The sequence below is a fragment of the Oryctolagus cuniculus genome, chromosome 13, assembly GCF_964237555.1.
Source record: "Oryctolagus cuniculus chromosome 13, mOryCun1.1, whole genome shotgun sequence".
Taxonomy (NCBI): Eukaryota; Metazoa; Chordata; class Mammalia; order Lagomorpha; family Leporidae; genus Oryctolagus; species Oryctolagus cuniculus.
This window is the reverse complement of record NC_091444.1, coordinates 103,416,080-103,435,458: the sequence shown is the minus strand read 5'-3', so window position 1 is coordinate 103,435,458 and position 19,379 is coordinate 103,416,080. Positions and strand designations below refer to the sequence as shown.

The 19,379-nt window shown below is 49.6% G+C and overlaps 2 protein-coding genes across 9 annotated transcripts in view; one reads left to right on the top strand and one right to left on the bottom strand.

Annotated features, from left to right (window-relative positions):
• Positions 1 to 2,832, bottom strand: part of LOC103350866 (protein adenylyltransferase SelO) — a 48,187-nt gene extending 45,355 nt beyond the window's left edge. For all 3 annotated transcript variants that reach the window (XR_011381738.1, XM_051820972.2, XM_051820971.2), the window contains exon 1: positions 2,586 to 2,832. Coding sequence is in view for 2 of the 3 variants with exons in the window: in XM_051820972.2 (XP_051676932.2) it covers positions 2,586 to 2,832 (247 nt within the window). In the remaining variant the exon portion in view is untranslated. The remainder of the gene's footprint in view (positions 1 to 2,585) is intronic.
• The window catches only part of PDSS1 (decaprenyl diphosphate synthase subunit 1), a 42,476-nt gene continuing 25,853 nt past the window's right edge, over positions 2,757 to 19,379 (top strand). Inside the window, exons 1-4 of one of the 6 annotated variants that reach the window (XM_051820991.2) lie at positions 2,757 to 2,887; positions 10,795 to 10,859; positions 12,571 to 12,691; positions 16,638 to 16,768. In XM_051820991.2, coding sequence (XP_051676951.1) covers positions 10,795 to 10,859; positions 12,571 to 12,691; positions 16,638 to 16,768 — 317 coding nt within the window. In that variant the 5' untranslated portion in view covers positions 2,757 to 2,887. Of the gene's footprint in view, positions 2,888 to 3,211; positions 3,402 to 10,794; positions 10,860 to 12,570; positions 12,692 to 16,599; positions 16,769 to 19,379 lie in introns of those variants that run through there. The other 5 variants (XM_070056117.1, XR_007909773.2, XM_051820990.2 and 2 more) reach the window with 5 other exon arrangements.

The following is a 19,379-nucleotide window of genomic DNA, read 5'->3' as shown; positions in this document are numbered from 1 at the left end:
AACCCATTACACTTCTCCTTTAAGGAGGTAGTGAATCAGGCAGCCTCACGGGAAAGCAAATGGAGAGTCCATTAAAAACCAGATGACTTCAGCATCTACAACAGAAAACCTGACAATAGCATTAGGAGTGAAACATCTAATTACCCTTGTTCATCTCTTGTAGGACAGTCTCTCTCTGGAACTAAGTCATACATCAGTGCACTCTGATGTAGCACTTAAGTACAGCGTGGGCAGATAGTATGTTTCTTTCCCAATTATGATTTTTGCAGTGATGCTTGTACATTTTGGCAAGGTAGTTGACCAGTCAATACAGCGATCACTGGTCATGTGCACAGAAAAAGCTTCATCACTGATGTCATAAATAAGAGTGTCAGTAGTTAAATCAACATTAGGAGTCACTGTGCACTTAACCCCATGAAAGGGGGTAAGTCCTTATTGTGTTGTACTGTGAGAATTAACTGCAAAACTTGTTTTCAAACAGTACTTTATACTTTGTGTGTCTGTGTGGGTGCAAACTGTGGAAATCTTTATTTAGTATAGAGTTGGTCTTCTGTATATAAAGTTAATTAAAAACAAATCTGAATGAAGAATGGGATGGGAGAGGGAGTAGGAGTGGGACAGGAGTTGGGGTGAGGGCAGGTAAGGGGGGAAGAATCGCTATATTCCTAAAGCTGTACCTATGAAATTTGTGTTCATTAAATCAAAGCTTTTTTTTTTTTTTTTAATAAAGGCTTCAAGGGGATCCAATATTCACCCTATGACACTTGAAGCAACTGTCACATACTAAAAGCTCCAGAGAAAATGATAAAAGCATATTTGACACCCTATTCCTTAACATCTCAGGAAATTCAGTGATAGGAATTCTTTGGAATTCAGTTTTGCATAGGACTATAAAATCCACAAATCTGCTAATCTTTCAGCACAACTATTTGAACCTCTTCTCTCAAGAGATGTTAGACAGCCTGGTAATTCATTAAAGTGGTAATATCAGGATGAGATGTTTTACACAGTACTGTGAACCAAGAGATGGTAATATATAAAGTATTATAATTTTTCCATGACTATAAAATCTGGTTCTACCATAATGTTTCCAACAATATTATCAATATAGTAAGAAGACTTCTCACTGTGTAACTGACCCTCTGAAATTGAAATGACAACTTTGAAACAAATTGAAAATGCTCTCAATGACACTCACTCCATTTGTATCCATCAGTACTTGTTTCATTCATATAACTAGAGTAATTTAAAAAAAAAGAAGTTGCTGATACTGTGCACAAGATTAGTCTGTTGTTTAGCAGTTACTTGCACAGCTCTGTTTTTACCTTTCAGGTTCATGCTTGGTCTAGCTGGGTCAAAAGAACTGCTTTTGAGTTCTGCATGTCCTGTTGGGAGGTCACTGTACAATATTGGAAGCCTGAATGAATTTCATCCTCTTTCCCTAGTCAGCCTTGTCGTATAACATTTTTTAAAAGTTTTTGCTTTGATGGAACAATCTGGAAATTGCAATGAAAATTAAAATGGCCTGGTGGAATTGTGTAGTGCTACATTTGCCAATGTGGCTTCATTCCTTGGTACCTGTTTTCTTATCTGAAAGGGGCAGATGATGATATATTAGCATTGTCACAAGTAGAGTAGCAGTGTTGATTGCTACATTTTACTTTGGTTACTTTGGTGTATTGCATGTTTCTTAATATATAAACCTAATCTGTATCAAGATAAACCACAGTGTATATCAACCACCTTAACTTGTAAAGCATCTGTTCTTACATGCTATTCTTCAGGATGTTAAAAACATCATAAAATCGGCTTATTTTAATAGTCTTTATATTATGCTTTCAATCAATAAAAAGCATACTTTTAAAATAAATATGAAAATGTGCAAGTAGCATAGTTAAAAAGAAAAATTTGTATCAGAGAATGACAGCTATCTATTTGTGCATTTCCTTACAAGAATTTTTTGGTTGCCAGCATCATGGCACAGTGGGATAAGCCGCTGCCTGCTACACAGGCATCCCATATGGGGGCAGGTTCTCTGGTGGCTGCTCCACTTCCCAACCAGCTTCCTTCTAATGCACCTAGAGGCAGCAGGTCATGGGCCCCGTGGGGGCAAGGGGAGGGGACTTGGACCTCAGTCACCCATGTGGGAGACTGGGATGGAGTTCCAGGCTCCTAGCTGTGTCCTGGCCCAGTCCTGGCAATTATGGCCATGGGGGGGGGGGGGGGGCGAACCAGCAGGTGGAATCTCCCTCTCTGTAACTCTGCCTTTCAAATAAATGTTTCTTTAAAAAAAAATTAAATTTTTGAAGACCAAGTGTCTTTTACTTCTGTATCACAAATGCTTAGGCCCTCTCCCACTGCGTGTCTGCGAGTGCTGTTACGGATTTCTGCGACTTCGTGAGCAAAGAGTGGATGTGGCCACAGAGCCAAGGAAGCAAGGTCCCTCTACCCCCACGCTCGGCTGCCGTTCCTGTGCGTCCTCCGGGACCCCCAGGCAGGGCACAAGTGGATCCAACACGAACAAGCATTCCACACCGGGAGCGGGACTCCCAGATCCCGATGCGAGCAAGACTGTCAAACTCTACCTAGAAGGTCCTCAGAGGAGAGAGTCCAAAAGTCGAGAGCCAGGGCTGACTTCGCTCCCGTTTCACAATAGCCCGGGTCGTGGCTTGACTCGTTTCTGGAAAGCAGCACAAGGCCGGCCCTTCCTTCCAGGACCGATTGCAAAAGGCCGCGGACGACGGCGTGGCAGGTCACGCCCCAGAGAAGCAGACGCGGAAACCGAGGCCTCCGAGTGAGGCAGCGGCCCGGGAAGCCGAGCCTCGGGGCCATACTTCTTCCGCCTCGCCACGCAGCGTCAACAGGGCTGTTTCGGGGCCCCTCAAAGGTACACCGGGCTAGGACTGGGGCAGCGATCGCTCCCGCCCACCCGCGAGGGCGTTCGGGGAAGGGCTCCAGACCCAGGGCTCGCGCCGTGCGAGGCGGCGCTTGGAGTCTCCCCGGGCGGCGGCCGCCTCAGCACACAGCAGCGGACGACCCTCGTCCGCCTCAGCACGGAGCAAGCCCACAGGTCGCAGTCCCCAGCGGCCGCCTCAGCTCCCAGCAGCCCACAGCTGGCGTCTCCTATGCTGCACCACCGCGGGAGGAGCGAGCGGAGGCGGGCCCTTCGGCCCAACTGCTTCCGGTGCCAGGTTTCCGGTTCCGGGTCCAGGGAGGCGGGCCGCCGGTCGGAGGCGGGGCTGCCGGCCCGCCGCGACTTTCAGAGCCGGACCATGGCCTCGCGCTGGTGGCGGTGGCTACGCGGCTGCTCCCGGGGGCCAGCAGCGCGGAGCCCCGGGCCCAGCTCCCCCGCCAGCGTGGGGCCGCCTGGACCGCGCGCCACCGCCGACGGCCGCGCGCAGGTGAGGCCGGGAGGCGCCCGCCCGCTGTGGCCGCAGAGGTCACGGCGCCAATGACAGCCGCGCCGTGGAATGAATGGGCGCGGGGAGCACGTGCGCCGGGAGCGAGGGCGCGGGTGGCCCTGAGTGGGACAGCCGGGGCGCGGGGTGCTCGTGGCGGAGGGGACACGGAGCCGCGCGTGTGCCTTCGAGGAGGGGCGCCCCGCACAGGGGCGCAGAGCGGGGTCCCGGGGGTGGGGGAGGACGCGATGAGAAGCCGGGGTCCCGCGAGAAACGCAGGTGTGGTCAGATTCCCTCCCGGGCTGTGGACAGGTGAAGCCTGGGCGCCATCGGCAGGGGTTTCCTTTCGAGTTGGAGCCGGCCGCGCGGGAGGCCGGGTCTGCCCTGGAGTTCCAGAGCGAAAGGTGCACCCGAGCTCCCCAAGATAAGAAGGGGTGCAGTTGGCCTTGGGGATAGCTGGGCAAGGTCTTGGGGGAAGAGGCAGGGCTGGGGTGCTGCAAGGGCACTGGAAGAAGAAAGGGCCTGCGGGTGGGGCAACGAGAGACACCTTGGGGTCATCTGCACAGTGGCCCTGTGGCTTCTGGAAATAAAGGTCAGAATCTCAGCCATGTCCATGATGCCTCGGGGCTCCGGCTGCTGCCTTAGAGCCCAGGGTTCATCTCTTCCGCTGGCCCCTGCACGTTAGTCAGTGGGTGTGTTTCTGGGGTCCTTTGAGCCCTGCATTTTCAGGGTTCAGGGAACTGAGCAAAACCTAGGGACCCCCTGTCAAATCGGGAGCGTCTCAGCCACACCGCAGTTGTCTGCAGGACCTCCTGTTTAAAAGTTTGTCTTGGCCGGCGCCGCGGCTCACTAGGCTAATCCTCCACCTAGCGGCGCCGGCACACCGGGTTCTAGTCCCGGTCGGGGCGCCGGATTCTGTCCCGGTTGCCCCTCTTCCAGGCCAGCTCTCTGCTTGGCCAGGGAGTGCAGTGGAGGATGGCCCAGGTGCTTGGGCCCTGCACCCCATGGGAGACCAGGATAAGTACCTGGCTCCTGCCGTCGGATCAGCGCAGCGCGCCAGCCGCGGCGGCCATTGGAGGGTGAACCAACGGCAAAAGGAAGACCTTTCTCTCTCTCTCACTGTCCACTCTGCCTGTCAAAAAAAAAAAAAGTTTGTCTTAATTTTGGACTCTGCAGTTCCCATCAGGTTTGGTAGGCTTCTGAAATCTGTGTGCTCGTCAGAGATCCTTTTTTTTTTTTTTTTTTTTTTTGACAGAGTGGACAGTGAGAGAGAGAGAGACAGAGAGAAAGGTCTTCCTTTGCCGTTGGTTCACCCTCCAATGGCCGCCGTGGCCGGCGCACCGCGCTGATCCGAAGCCAGGAGCCAGGTACTTATCCTGGTCTCCCATGGGGTGCAGGGCCCAAGCACTTGGGCCATCCTCCACTGCACTCCCTGGCCACAGCAGAGAGCTGGCCTGGAAGAGGGGCAGCCGGGTGGTCAGAGATCCTTTACCAGGATGGGATGTATAGCTGGCGTTTGTAGATGTCTGCTTTGAGTCCAGGCGGATGCATACGGCAGCTCAGCCAGTGGACACGCTGGACTGTAATGCAGGAAGAGCAGTGTGCGGATGGGGGACCATGTGGGAGCTCTGTGGGGGTTCACTTCAGTATTGTCCTGGCCAGACTTCAGGTTTTTCTAGTTCCACAGCGGCAGGCATTCGAAAACATGGGTGCGTCCCCGGTCTGATGGCACTAGATACTTCTTTATTTTCTTTTACTTGTGTTGACTTTGTGCCCACCCAGCAGCCTCACCGGGGAAACGTGTTCCCCTGGAGAGAATGCTTGCCTGTTTCATGGCATCCCTGTCTGCTGGCTCCTTGACTCTGGTTGCTAGCACAGCGTATTTCTGACCCGTGTGTCTGATTTTTTGCATCGGTAATACACTGGCATCGTGTGTGCTTCGGGCATGTGCATTTGAGTTCCTTCGAGTCTCTCAGCGTGTAATAGTCCTTGGGGACAAAGAGCAATGATGGTTCAGCCGCAATTGGCTGCCCAACACACTTCTACTTCCTGATTTCTGTAAGAGAAAACTTGAACGGTTTGTGGAAAAAGAATTAAACGATAAGTTTATTTTGGTGCCAAAAAATCTTGAAACCCATGAATAGATTTCCATAAAACATGTTTTTCATGAACTTTTTAAAAGATTTTATTTATTTGTTTGTTTATTTGAAAGGTAGAATTACATACAGAGCAAGAGACACAGAGAAGGTCTTCCATCCGCTGGTTCACTCTCCAAATGGCCATAGTGGCTGGAGCTGGGCTGATCTGAAGCCAGGAACCAGGAGTTTCTTCTGCTTTCCAATGAGGGTGCAGGGGTTCAAGCACTTGGGCCATCTTCTGCAGCTTTCTCAGGCCATAAGCAGAGAGCTGGATCAGAAGAGGAGCAGCCAGGACAGGAACCAGCACCCACATGGAATGCCAGCTCCGCAGGCGGAGGCTCAGCCCACTAAGTCACAGCGCCAGCCCTCAGGAGGTTTTTGAAGTCCCGTGGTATGTGCTGTGGACTTCTCCATTCATGGGATCTGTTAAACAGATCTTCTAACAGGATAAACATCAGTGCGCATTTGATCATTCCAAACCACTTGTCAATATGTCTTCGATTCTTACCTGGCATTTTCTCTTATTTTAAAAGGTACAGCCTTGAGATGCAAGATTGGGTGGATAACAGAAAGATAGGGAACGAAGCTGGAAAGGAAAGGTGTTTGTTGATACTGCTAGCTAATGCCGCAACTCTGATTTCACAACTTCCTTTGAAGACCTGACTATCCAACCTCACTTGCAAAAGTCATGGCCCTAAGGTGCTGTCAGAGCACAGCGAAGCTTGATTTAAAAGATAACTGTATTAATTGTGTACTGTGTCTGGGCTCTGAGCCACAGCTTTACATGTACTGTTACTCTCAGGAGGAGATATTATCACAAAGATGTCACAACACAACCAGGAAGTGCTGAGATTTGAACCACATCTATCCTCTAACTAACTTGCTTTTAACAGCTGCTATTACTGTCTAATGAAAAAGAACACCTTGTATGGATTAGCTGTGTGATTTAACCTTTCACCCCCGGTTAGAGGAGTAGCATAAGATCTCAAACTGAATAATTATTGCTCTTCCATTAAGATGTTCTTTTTTATAAGTAGTATAAGAAAATATTGAATCTGTATGAATTAATTACCAACAAAGTCTGAAAGAAATAGGTTGTCTTTTGATGGTAAGAATCAAAGGGCAGGATTATCACTTGTTTCCCTGGGATATTGTCGTTGCCTGGATGTCATAAATGTTCCTGCTGATTTAATGACCACGTAATGCTAAAAGTCAACATTTATTGTTTTAACATGTCTAAAGCTATTCTGGCTCATTAGAGAGAAATCAGAAAATGGATGGGACAGGGAGGGGTGAAACAAGACTGCCACACTCTTTTTTTTTTTTTTTTTTAAATGTGGCATACAGGATTTTAATCCAGTTTATCCAGCAAACAAAAACACTCTTTGACTCTTCCATATTATAGTTTGGAAATGTACTGGTCCGTGTCTTATTTCCAATGGTTCACATCCAATACAACTAAAGTTATAATTATGACTTGGAGAATGGTAAAGGGTTACACTTGCCTATTTTAACTATGTGTCTATGACCTTAAAAGATACTAAGAAGTTACAAATCAGGGCTGGTGCCGTGGCTTCCTTGGCTAATCCTCCGCTGCGGTGGCAGCATCCCATATGGGTGCCGGTTCTAGTCCCAGTTGCTCCTCTTCCAGTCCAGCTCTCTGCTGTGGCCCGGGAGGGCAGTGGAGGATGGCCCAAGTCCTTGGGCCCTGCACCGGCATGGGAGATCAGGAGGAAGCACCTGGCTCCTGGCTTCGGATCAGTGCAGTGCCAGCCATGGCAGCCATTTGGGGAGTGAACCAACGGAAGAAAGACTTTTCTCTCTGTCTCTCTCTCTCTCACTGTCTAAACTCTATCTGTCAAGTAAAAAAAATGAAGAAAAGAAAAAAAAAGAAGTTACAAATCAATTTTAAAAAAGTATGTAGGCACAAATGTGTTGGTGGTATTACATTAATAGCTATTTTCTCACAAATTTTTAGTTTATCCAATGTTTTAGAGTAAATATAAGAATTATGGGTCACTTCAAACAAAAAGCTACAAAACTTCAGTCCCTCTGCTTCAACTTGTAAGTTCAAGATTTCATCTCCTTCTGATGCCACACTCTTGATTCCAGATTAGCTAATTTTAACACCCTAGTTTCTGTTCTTCCAAACCCTGCTCTCTCTTTGTGTGTTTTATGTACATAGGTCTACATTTTCAGTGAGATCACATCATGCATATAGTTTCCTTATGATAGATCATAAACATTTACATATCCGGTTTTTCAGGCTTGACTTTTCTGGACTTTGAGTTCCCCAGCTTTAAAAAACAGGAAGTTGTAAGGATAAAATGGATAGTGGTGTCAAAGCATGTTGAAAGACTATTACTAATAATTAGATTAGTTTTTCTTTTCATTGTGCTAAATTTTTTTATCAAAATATTTTCTTCAAATGACCCTACCTCATTAGATTAGTGAGTTTACTACTTTTTTTTTTTTTTTTTTTTTTTTGACAGGCAGAGTGGACAGTGAGAGAGAGAGACAGAGAGAAAGGTCTTCCTTTGCCGTTGGTTCACCCTCCAATGGCCGCCGCGGCTGGCGCACTGCGGCCGGCGCACCGCGCTGATCCGATGGCAGGAGCCAGGAGCCAGGTGCTTTTCCTGGTCTCCCATGGGGTGCAGGGCCCAAGCACCTGGGCCATCCTCCACTGCACTCCCTGGCCACAGCAGAGGGCTGGCCTGGAAGAGGGGCAACCGGGACAGAATCCAGCACCCCGACCGGGACTAGAACCCGGTGTGCCGGCGCCGCAAGGCGGAGGATTAGCCTAGTGAGCCGCGGTGCCGGCCGAGTTTACTACTTTTAAAAATGCCTATAGGGGCCGGCGCCATGGCATAGCAGGTAAAGCCGCTGCCTGCAGTGCCGCCATCCTACATGGGTGCCAATTCGAGTCCCAGCTGCTCCTCTTCAGACCCAGCTCTGCAATGGCCTGGGAAAGCAGTAGAAGATGGCTCAAGACCACGGACCCTGCATCCGCACAGGAGACTCGCAAGAAGCTCCTGACTTCGGATTGGTGCAGCTCCAGCCATTATGGGCAACTGGGGAGTGAACCTCTCTCTGTGTGACTCTGACCTTCAAATAAATAAATAAATAAATAAATGTTTTTAAAAAGTTTCTATAGCCCTGATTTCTTCAGAGCTGGCCGTCTATCTTTCAGTCCCCCGTGCCTGTCACAATTCCTGGCCTAATATTCATATTTGTCACCACCTCTGAGTTTTGTAGGAGTTGTCTGCTGTTGCTCTTGAATCTGATTAATAATACTGAAATGTGCTGTTGAGGTTGTTGTGTTAAGGCTGAGTGGCAGAGGGAGACAAGGACAGAGAAACAGATCCCTCTTCTATCTGCTGCTTCACTCCCCTAATGGCTACAACTGTAGGCACTAACCAGGCAGGAGCAGGAGCCAGGAATTACATCCAGGTCTCCCCTGGGAACTCAAGACTTCTGCCATCATCTGCCGCCTCTCAGATGCATTAGCGAGGAGCTAGATTGGAAGCAGAGTAGCCAAGAGTCGAACCAGCAACTAATCTTTACTATTCTCTGACCAATCTTAGTTAAATGGGAGGGAGATGTTTTATTTTTTAAGATTTATCTATTTGGAAGGCAGAGTTAGAGGGAGAAAGAGATCTTCTGTCTGCTTGCTCGTTCACTCCCCAAATGGCTGCAATGGCCAGGGCTGGACCAGACTGAAGCCAGGAGCCAGGAACTTCAACTGGGTCTCCCAAATGGGTGGCAGGGGCCCAGACAGTTAGGCCATCTTCCACTTCCAATGGCTGCTCCATTTCCAATCCAGCTCCCTGCTAAGGCAAGGGGAAACAACAGAAGACGACCCAAGTGTCTGGGACCCTGCTCCCAGGTGGGAGACCAGATGAAGCTCCTGGCTCCTGACTTCGTCCTGGCCTGGCTCTAGCCGTTGCGGCCATTCAGGGAGTGAACCAGTTCTCGCTGTCTCCCTCTGTCTGTAAATCACCTTTCAAATAAATCTTTAAAACATAGATATGGGCCAAAACATAGATATGGGCCGGCACCATGGCTCACTAGGCTAATCCTCCGCCTTGCGGCGCCGCTGGCACACCGCGTTCTAGTCCGGGTCGGGGCGCCGGATTCTGTCCCGGTTGCCCCTCTTCCAGGCCAGCTCTCTGCTGTGGCCAGGGAGTGCAGTGGAGGATGGCCCAAGTGCTTGGGTCCTGCACCCCATGGGAGACCAGGATAAGTACCTGGCTCCTGCCATCGGATCAGCGCAGTGCGCCGGCCGCAGCGCGCCGGCCACGGCGGCCATTGGAGGGTGAACCAATGGCAAAAGGAAGACCTTTCTCTCTCTCTCTCTCTCACTGTCCACTCTGCCTGTCAAAAAAAAAAAAAAATTAAAAAAGAAACAGATATGAATATGAGAACTTTGGCTTTCTTTGGGGGAAGGGGATAGATTATGGTGCTTTTTTTTTTTTTTTTTTTTTTTTTTTTAGAAGCAGAGTCAGACAGTGAGAGACACAGAGAGAAAGATCTTCCTTCCATTGGTTCACCCCCCAAATAGCCACCATGGCCAGTGCACTGCACCAATCCAAAGCCAGGAGCCAGGTGTTTCCTCCTGGTCTCCCATGCGGGACAGAGCCCAAGCACTTGGGCCATCCTCCACTGCACTCCTGGGCCACAGCAGAGAGCTGGCCTGCAAGAGGAGTGAACGGGACAGAATCCGGGCCCGACCGGTCTAGAACCCTGTGTGCCGGCGCCACAGGCAGAGGATTAGCCTAGTGAGCCGCCGTGACGGCCGTAGGTGCTTTTTATTTTCTGCTTTTCTGTATATTTTGTGTAACGACAAGTATTGCTTTTGAATAAATTATCCTTTTTCTAAAGTTTGCAGTCTGCTTGTAAGTGGGTGATTAAAATATAAAGATTAAATGTATTATAGATTGTGGAGTTCTTATGGGCCAGCACTGTGGTAAAGCGGCATCCCATGTGGGCACCAGTTCAGTCCTGGCTGCTGCACTCCCAATGCAACCCCCTGCTAATGCTCCTGAGAAAACCGCAACCTCCCACGTGGGAGGCCCAAGTGGAGTCCCAGGCTCCCAGCCTCATCCGTCTGGAGAGTAAAGCAGCAGATAGCTCCCCTTCTGTCGCTCCCTCTCTACTGAACTCTGCCTTTCAGATAAATAAATACATTTTTTAAGTGGGGTTCTAAACAAGTTTTTCAGGAATAGTCTAATAAATTTCTTGGTACTTTTATTTTATAGATGCTCTGTTTTAATCTTGTGAAGAGTCTCACATCTGCTTTTCCACATGTGTGTGGTATATCACGGTAAGTATATAATCTATATTGGAACTGCCTACATTGTTAATCATATTTCCAGTAAATTTCTTTTTTTTCTTAATTTTTTTTTTTTGACAGGCAGAGTGGACAGTGAGAGAGAGACAGAGAGAAAGGTCTTCCTTTTGCAATTGGTTCACCCTTCAATGGCCGCTGTGGCCGGCGCACCACGCTGATCCGAAGGCAGGAGCCAGGTGCTTCTCCTGGTCTCCCATGTGGGTGCAAGACCCAAGCACTTGGGCCATCCTCCACTGCACTCCTGGGCCACAGCAGAGAGCTGGCCTGCAAGAGGGGCAACCAGGACAGAATCCGGTGCCCAGACTGGGACTAGAACCTGGTGTGCCAGCGCCGCAGGCGGAGGATTAGCCTATTGAGCCGCGGCACCGGTAAATTTGTATTCTAAATTGTTGAGGGTTAGGACAACAAGTTTATTATTGTTTAAGTGCCACAGTGTCCATTCTATGTGATCTCTACCATTTAGAAAAAACAGGAATATAATAAAATGAGATCTCAACCCAGAACACAATGAACAGAGTTCAGTCTTTGTTTGATTTTGTCAGTTTTCAGGATCTTGCTTACAAAAATGATCAATGATATATCACTTAGCAAGAATAGAGTCCCGCCAAATGTTTCTCTGAATTGTAATGGCCTGGGGCTAACTTTGTGGTGGAGCAGGTAAAGCCACGGTCTTTGACGCCAGCATCTGATGTGGGTGTCAGTCTGTGCCCCAGCTGCTCCACTTCTGACCCAGCTCCCTGCTGATGGCCTGGGGAAAGCAGCGGAAGGTGTTCCAAGTGTTTGGGCCCCTGCCACCCACGAGGGAGGTCTCTATGAAGCTCCTGGCTTTGACCTGGCCCAGCCCTGGCTTGTTGCAGCCATTTGGGGAATAAACCAGTAGATGGAAGATATCTCTCCTCTCTCTCTCTCTCTCTCCTCTCTCTCCCTCTCTGTCGCTCTCCCTCTCATTCTCCCTTCCTCTATCCCTCCCTCCCTCCAGCTCTTTCAAATAAATAATCTTTTTTAAAAATGTAATGACCTTCTCAGAGCCATGCTTAATTTCCAACAGGTGTTTGGGCTTAATTTTGTATCATCTGCCTCTACTGCATACCTAGGCACTTCAAAAAGCTCATGGAAAAATGGAATTAAAAGATAAGTTTATTTTGGGACCACAATTTGTTTAAATTCACTTGAAGTTTTTTCCATAATACACATCATTTCCTCTGAACTTTTTGAAGACCCCTTATAAAAAATTGGCACCCAAATAAACTTGCCTTTTAATTCCATTTTAAAGATTTATTTATTTATTTGAAATAGTTACACAGAGAGAGACAGATATACAGATCTTCCATCTGCTGATTCACTCTCCAGATGGCTACAACAGCCAGGGCTGGACCAGGCCAAAGCCAGGAGCCAGGAGTTTCATCCAGGTCTCCCTCATGGGTGCAGGGCCTAAGCACTTGGGCCATCTTTTTGCTGCATTTCCCAGGAGCATTAGCAGGGATCTGGAACGGAAGTGGGGCAGCTGGAACACAAACCAGAGTTCATATTGGATGCTGGTGTTACAGACAGCAGTGGCTTTACCCACATACCACAATGCTGGCCTCAACCATGAACTTTTGAAGTGCTCTGATATACGTGTGACATGTATGTGGACATGATATGGACTTACACATGAAGTCATGTGCATTTTTGCTCATCCCAGGTTTCAGCACACGACACCGGCTGTGTGCTGCTGCAGTAAAACGCGGAGTGGTGAGAAATTCTCTGATCCTTTTAAACTTGGGTGGAGAGACTTGAAAGGCCTGTATGAGGACATCAGAAAGGTTGGTGTTTTTGATCCTAATGTTTCAGTTTACTAAAACTTAGTATAAGTTTCATCATTATAAAATAATACAGGTTTTTCAGATGGAGATGATGCCATTGCAAACTTGATGAGTTGGAATCATCAAGGTTTTTTTTTTTTTTTTTTTTAAGATTTATTTTTTATGTGAAAAGCAAAGGGCCAGGCCGAAGCTAGGAGTCTGGAGTATTTTTTTTAAGATTTACTTATCTACTTGAAAGGCAGAGTTACAGAAAGAGCTAGAGAGAGATCCTCCATATGCTAACTCACTCCCCAAATGCCCACCATGGCCTGAGCTGGGCTAGTCCGAAGCCAGGAGCCAGGAGGCTCCTTCAGGTCTCCCATGTGGATGCAAAGACCCAAGCACTTGGGCCATCCCCTGCTGCTCTCCCAGGTGCATTCACAGGGAGCTGGGTTGGAAGAAGAGCAGCAGGGTCTCCGGCTGGCACCCATATGGGATGCCAGCACCACAGGTGGAGGCTTAGTTGGCTGTGCCACAGTGCCGGCCCCTACGCTAGCTAACCTTCCCTTTTCACATCCACCGCCCCTCAGTCTTCCTGATGTCATTCTGGAGGTCATTGTTAGCCTGCCCCAGATAGGGCTTTCTTCATTCAACTGTGTTCCCTGAAAACCTGCAGTGGCTGGGCACCTCATGTGGTTCTGGAGCTGTCCACAGGCCCCTCGTCAGCTTCCTGCCCCTCTCTGAGTTCTCCACTTTCTCCCTGGGGCCCCTGCAGCTGGCTCTCAGTCTCTGGCAGCACCACGTGCTCTGTAACGGACGCAGCAGAGAGCAGGGGGAGGAGCCCCCTCGGCCTTGCTTCTGTGCCCCTGCCCCGCCTGCTTGCTGCCTTTCCTCCCACCTCCGTGGACGCCCCTTCCTGCTCAGGAGTCACTCCTCAGCCTCTCCCATCTTTGCTTCATTCTCAGTTGCATGGGAACTGCTGCCCTGTTTCCTTCATCTACAGGCTTTCACTCATTTTGTTTTTTAAAGATTTATTTATTTACTTGAAAGAGCTAAAGAGAGGGAGAGACAGATCCTCCATCTGCTGGCTCATTCCCCACATGGCCACAATTGCTGGAGCTGGGTGGGTCCAAAGTCAGGATCCAGGAGCTTCCTTTGGGCCTCCCACATAGGTGCAGGGGCTCAAGGACTTGGGGCATCCTCTGCTGCTTTCCCAGCCATTAGCAGGGAGCTGGATGGGAAGTGGAGCAGCCAGGACTTGAACCGGTACCCATGTGGGATGATGGTTCATGGGCTGTGGCTTTTCTCACTACACCACAGCACCAGCCCCTCCATCTTGGTTTTTAAAAGAACCATCTCCTCACCCTGTGTCTCCCTCCTCCCCTCCCTTCCATTACAGTGTTCACTACCATCTGTCATGCCCTTGCCCTTCACATGGACGCCACTGCAGCCTCGTCCCATCTTTACTGCCGGCACTGCTTCTGTCTGGGTCACCAGTAGCTTCCATTCAGCAAATCCCATGATGCCTTTTGTTTTTTGTCTTCCTAGACCTTCTCAGCTGGGTGTGTGACACAGCAGGTTAAGTTGCTGCTTGGGATGCCCACATCCTGTATCAGATGCCTCATTCAAGTCCTACCGGCTGATGCTTCTGATCCAGGTTCCTGCTAATGTGCCTGAGAGGCAGCAGGTGATGGCTCAAGTGCTTGATTTCCTGCCGCCCATGTAGGAGACTGGGATGGAGTCCTGGTTCCTGGCTTCAGCCTAGCCCAGCCCTGGCCATTGGCAGGCTTTTGGGAGAGTGAGCCAGCAGGAGGGAGATCTTTCTCTTCTTCTTGCTCTCAGCCTTACAAGTTGAAAGAAATAAACATTAAAAACAAAGAACAGGGGGGCCGGCGCTGTGGCTTAGCCGGTAAAGCTGCCACCTGCGACACCGGCATCCCATATGGGCATCGGTTCGAGACCCAACTGCTTCTTCCAATCCAGCTCTCTGCTATGGCCTGGGAAAGCAGTAAAAGATGGCCCAAGTCCTTGGGCCCCTGCACCCGTGTGGGAAACCAGGAGAAAGCTCCTGGCTCCTGGCTTTAGATCGGTGCAGTTCCGGACATTGTGGCCAATTGGGGAGTGAACCAGCGGATGGAAGACTTCTGTCTCTCTTTCTCTGCCTCTCGTTTTTTTTTTGTTTGTTTGTTTGTTTGTTTGTTTTAATAGAAGACTTTTATTTAATAAATATAAATTTCAAAAGTACAACTTCTGGACTATAGCAGCTCTTCCCCCCATAACCACCTCCCACCTGCAAACCATCCCATCTCCTACTCCCTCTCCCATTCCACTCCTCACCAAAATTCATTTTTAATTATCTTTATATACTGAAGATCAACTTAATATATATTAAGTAAAGATTTCAACAGTTTGTACCCACACAGATACACAAAGTACTGCTTGAAGACTAGTTTTACCGTTAATTCTCATAATACAGCACATTAAGGACAGAGGTCCTACATGGGTAGCAAGTGCACAGTGACTCCTGTTGTTGATTGAACAATTGATACTCTTATTTATGATGTCATTGATCACCCGAGGCTCTTGTCATGAGCTGCCAAGGCTGTGGAAGCCTCTTGAGTTCACAGACTCTGACCTTATTTAGACAAGGCCATATCACAGTGGAGGTTCTCTCCTCACTTCAGAGAAAGGTACCTCCTTCTTTGATGGCCCGTTCTTTCCACCGGGATCTCACAGAGATCCTTCATTTAGGTAATTTTTTGTCTGCCTCTCCTTTCTCTGTGTAACTCTGACTTTCAAATAAAAAAAAAAAAAAGCAAACGTAGGACACTGTTGACCATTCCCCTTCCTTGGAACTCGGTTCGCTTGGCTTCCCACTTTCCTTGTGCTCCTAATCCTTGGGCCATGTCTTGAGTTTGTCACCTCCACCTAGGCCCTTTCCTTTGGGCATCCCCTGGGCTTCTGGCGGCCCCTCCTCTCTGTGTGACCTGTCTGTCCCATTTCCATAGCTAGCCCTCCCCGGTCATGCTCCAGATTGCACTGTGTCCCCAGAGCCTTGTAGCTAACTGCTCCCCAGGCAGCTCCACACAGTCTCCCTTCTCTCCACAAATGATTTCTTCCGCTTTCCCTGTTTCTCGAAGGTACCACCTGGGGACAGGGAGGACACCTGGATTCTCACCCCACATCCTTCTCGTCTGTCTTTCGCCATCAGTCCCCCGCTGCTGGTCCGGCCACCGCACGTCTCTTGTCCCTTCATTCTTGCTGCTGTCCTCCCTGTGCGACCTCCGTCACAGGTCGTTGCACCTGCAGTTCTTGTCTCACTTCCCCTCCCCTAGACCCTGGGCTCCTCCTAGGCAAGGGTTGTCTTCCTTATGTCTGCATCCATGGCCTGGGCCGCGGTGCATGGCGCTGAGTCAGGAATCCAGTGAACAGGACTAATGCTGGGCTGCTGGGTGGTGGTGTTCACCTGAGATGTCTTTTGCCACCTGAAGTCTAAGCCAGCAGCAGTGTTTCTGTCTCCCTGTCTCAGTGCCTGGCTTCACCGCCCATCGAGGACATGCGCTAGGCTGCTGTTCAGACTCCCAGTCTGTCTTCCTCTGTGCTCCATCTTCCAAGCCACTCACCGGCCTCTGCTCCTTTCTCCGTCCATCTGTCACTAGCTTGGAGTCCTGGGCCACCTAGTGCATCCTCCTGCTGTCTGCAGAGACAGGTGGTGAGGCAGGTGCCGGGACCTGCCCCAGCCCTGAGACCCCCACTGGAGGCTAGGCCAAGCGTTGTGTAACTACCGGCAGGCAGGGAGGGCACTTGGGATGATGGCTCACGGTGGAGTCTTGTCCAGCAGAGTTGACTGTTGAATTTCCCAGCTGACGTGAGTACAGTGAAATCAAGCCAGAGCTTTGTAAAAGAAATCCTGTTGACTTGCTGTGCAGCTGCGATGCCAGTCTGACGCAGAGAAGCCTCATTTCAGGAGCTGCTCATCTCCACCGCCGAGCTGAAGGAGATGTCCGAGTACTACTTTGACGGGAAAGGCAAAGCTTTCCGGCCGGTTATCGTGGTGCTGATGGCCCGAGCATGCAACATTCACCACAACAACTCCCGGTGAGTGGCGCCCTCTCATGCGGCTGTCGACTTCTATGTCTGGGAAATGTCCTTGCCATGGTTACCGTTCCCTTGGCAGCATCTACCGAATGAGCCTCTTGGTCAGGTGTAGCGCTTGTGATGTGAGCCGCCCAGTCACGCTGGGATCTTGGCTGATGGCATCTGCCTTTTCCAGACTTTTTAACATCTGCCCCTTGAAGAAAACGACTTTAGCTACAAATAAACATTTGAGAAAATTTTCAAAGCCTTCAGCCAAACCCGCCCTAACTGTAGGGCAGCACTTACTTTATCAAAGCATCCAGAGTAACAAAGAGCCTTATCAAGATTTCTGGGAGCAGGCAGTTAGCCTGATGGTAGGACTGCCCGTGTCCCACGGTGGAGTGCCTGGGTTTGATTCCCAGCTTTCTGTCAGTGCAGACCCTGGGAGGCAGGAACGATGGCTCAAGTAATTGAGTTCCTGCCACAACAAAGGAGTCCTGGATTGTATTTCTGGACCGAGCCCCAGCCATTGTGGGCGTTTGGGAAGTGAGCCAGTGAGCGGGAGCTTTCTCTGTCCTGTCTCTCCCTCTCTCTGCCTGAAATCAAAATTAAAAATAAGTAAGCAAATGTCTATCGGATTGCTGAACTCACTGAACATAGTGGAGCTGTGTGTCTGCCTCAGCCTCAAACGAGCCAGAGCAGTCCTGCTCAGCAGCCTCATTGACAGGCACCTGCTCGCGTTGACCTTGGCACCATGCCTTCCTGTGGGAAGCTCCCCCAGTGCTGAGGCGTCTCACTGCCAAGGATCAGGAGAACAGGGCTCCCCTAGGTGTGTTGTGCACACGTCTGTTGATACGTTGAAACTAGTCCAGTTTCCAAAGCTGGCTACATGATGAGATGGTTAGTAATGTTATCACACAGTTGTAACAGTAGCTAATTATCCACTCATCAAGTAATTAAAACATTTGTTAAGCTGGGTAATTAGATCATTTGTTGGGTTAAGAACCCAGGTGTGATAAGAATCTTACATCCAGAGGTGGTAGGTTTCCTGGCTTCTATAACAACAGAGATGACAGGAGACTGTCCTGGGAAGACTCACAGAGCGATGGCAGTCAGCTCACTGTCCCGCTTGGAACTTTCCTTGGTTTCTGAGTGTTGTGGTTCCCCGAGCAGCCGCTGCTGCTGCTGTGTGTGGGATAGGCAAGGAGACTGGTGCCTGAAGAAATGGTCTTGTCTTTACCAGGAGGCGGCCCTTTGGAGGGGTCCTTACTTAGTACTAGAATGAGTCTTTGAAGTAAAGGCGGTAGTAATGGAAGGCTTCAAAGGGGGAGGAGGTTTGATGAGCTGGTGTTCGTGGTTGGTGAGTTCAAGTTCAAGTGTAAGAATATGAGAGCAGGAGGGATGCAGGGCTTGTGAGCGGGGGACGACAGGCGCTTCCCGCACCAGGCAGGCTGGGATGAGGCTGCTGTGTCTGTCTGTGGTCAGTCAACCTCACACTTTCATACCCGTGTCCAGTTTGGAAAAGTTGACTGCTGTGTTGCGCTGTAGTAGTCAGGAGCGGGAGCGTGTGGCTCCCCGTCTCCCTGCACCTGGAAACGCCACAGATCCAGGACATCGACAAGGAATCACTCCCCATATATTCCCTGGGTCGGAGGCTTCAGTGGCAAGAAAATAAAGTGCAGCGTGAACCTGCATCACGTACAGTGCAGCTTAGCGGGCATCTGTCCTGTCTGGAGGTAAATGTGAAAACTCCAGGAGCTGCTGTCCTTGGATGTCAGTTCTTTTCTTGTGGTATTAAAACTGCTGGTGAATCCTAATGACTGGCACAACCAAGCTCTTAGAAAAACCAAAAACCACTGTTCCCACCAAAGAGAGAGACTTCTCTGTGAGCCTGGTGTGCTCCTGAGGCCCCGAGGGAGAGCGGGCAGTGAGAGGGGAAGGGCCTGCAGGTTGACCTCCCAGGCGTCCCTCACACTGCTCCCAAGATCCAAGCCACTTTTGATGTTGATGCCAATAGCATCCAGCTCCCACCACATGCGTGCACACACACACACACACACACACACAGGGGTTACTTGTAATTTAAAAAATTTTTTGTGCTTTTTTAAAGTTTATTTGAGGGGCCAGCGCTGTGGTCCAGCAGGTTAACACCCTGGCCTGAAGCGTCGGCATCCCAAATGGGCGCCAGTTCCAGTCCCGGCTGCCCTTCTTCCAATTCCAGCTCTCTGCTGGCCTGGGAAAGCAGTAGAAGATGGCCCAACTCTTTGGATCCCTGCACCCACATGAGATACCTGGAAGAAGCTCCTGGCTCCTGGCTTCGGATCAGCACAGCTCTGGCCGTTGCAGCCAATTGGGGAGTGAACCAGCAGATGGAAGACCTCTCTCTCTCTCTCTCTCTCTCTCTCTCTCTGCCTCTCCTGTCTCTGTGTAACTCTTTCAAATAAAATAAATAAATCTTAAAAAAAAAATAGTTTATTTGAAAGAGTTAGAGATCTTCCATCTGCTGATTCACTCCCTAGGTGGCCACAACAGCCTGGGTTGGGCCAGGCTGAAACCAGGAGCTTCATCCAGGTCTCCTGCATGGGTGGCAGGGGCCCAAGCATTGAGTCATCTTCCTCTGCTCTTCTCAAGT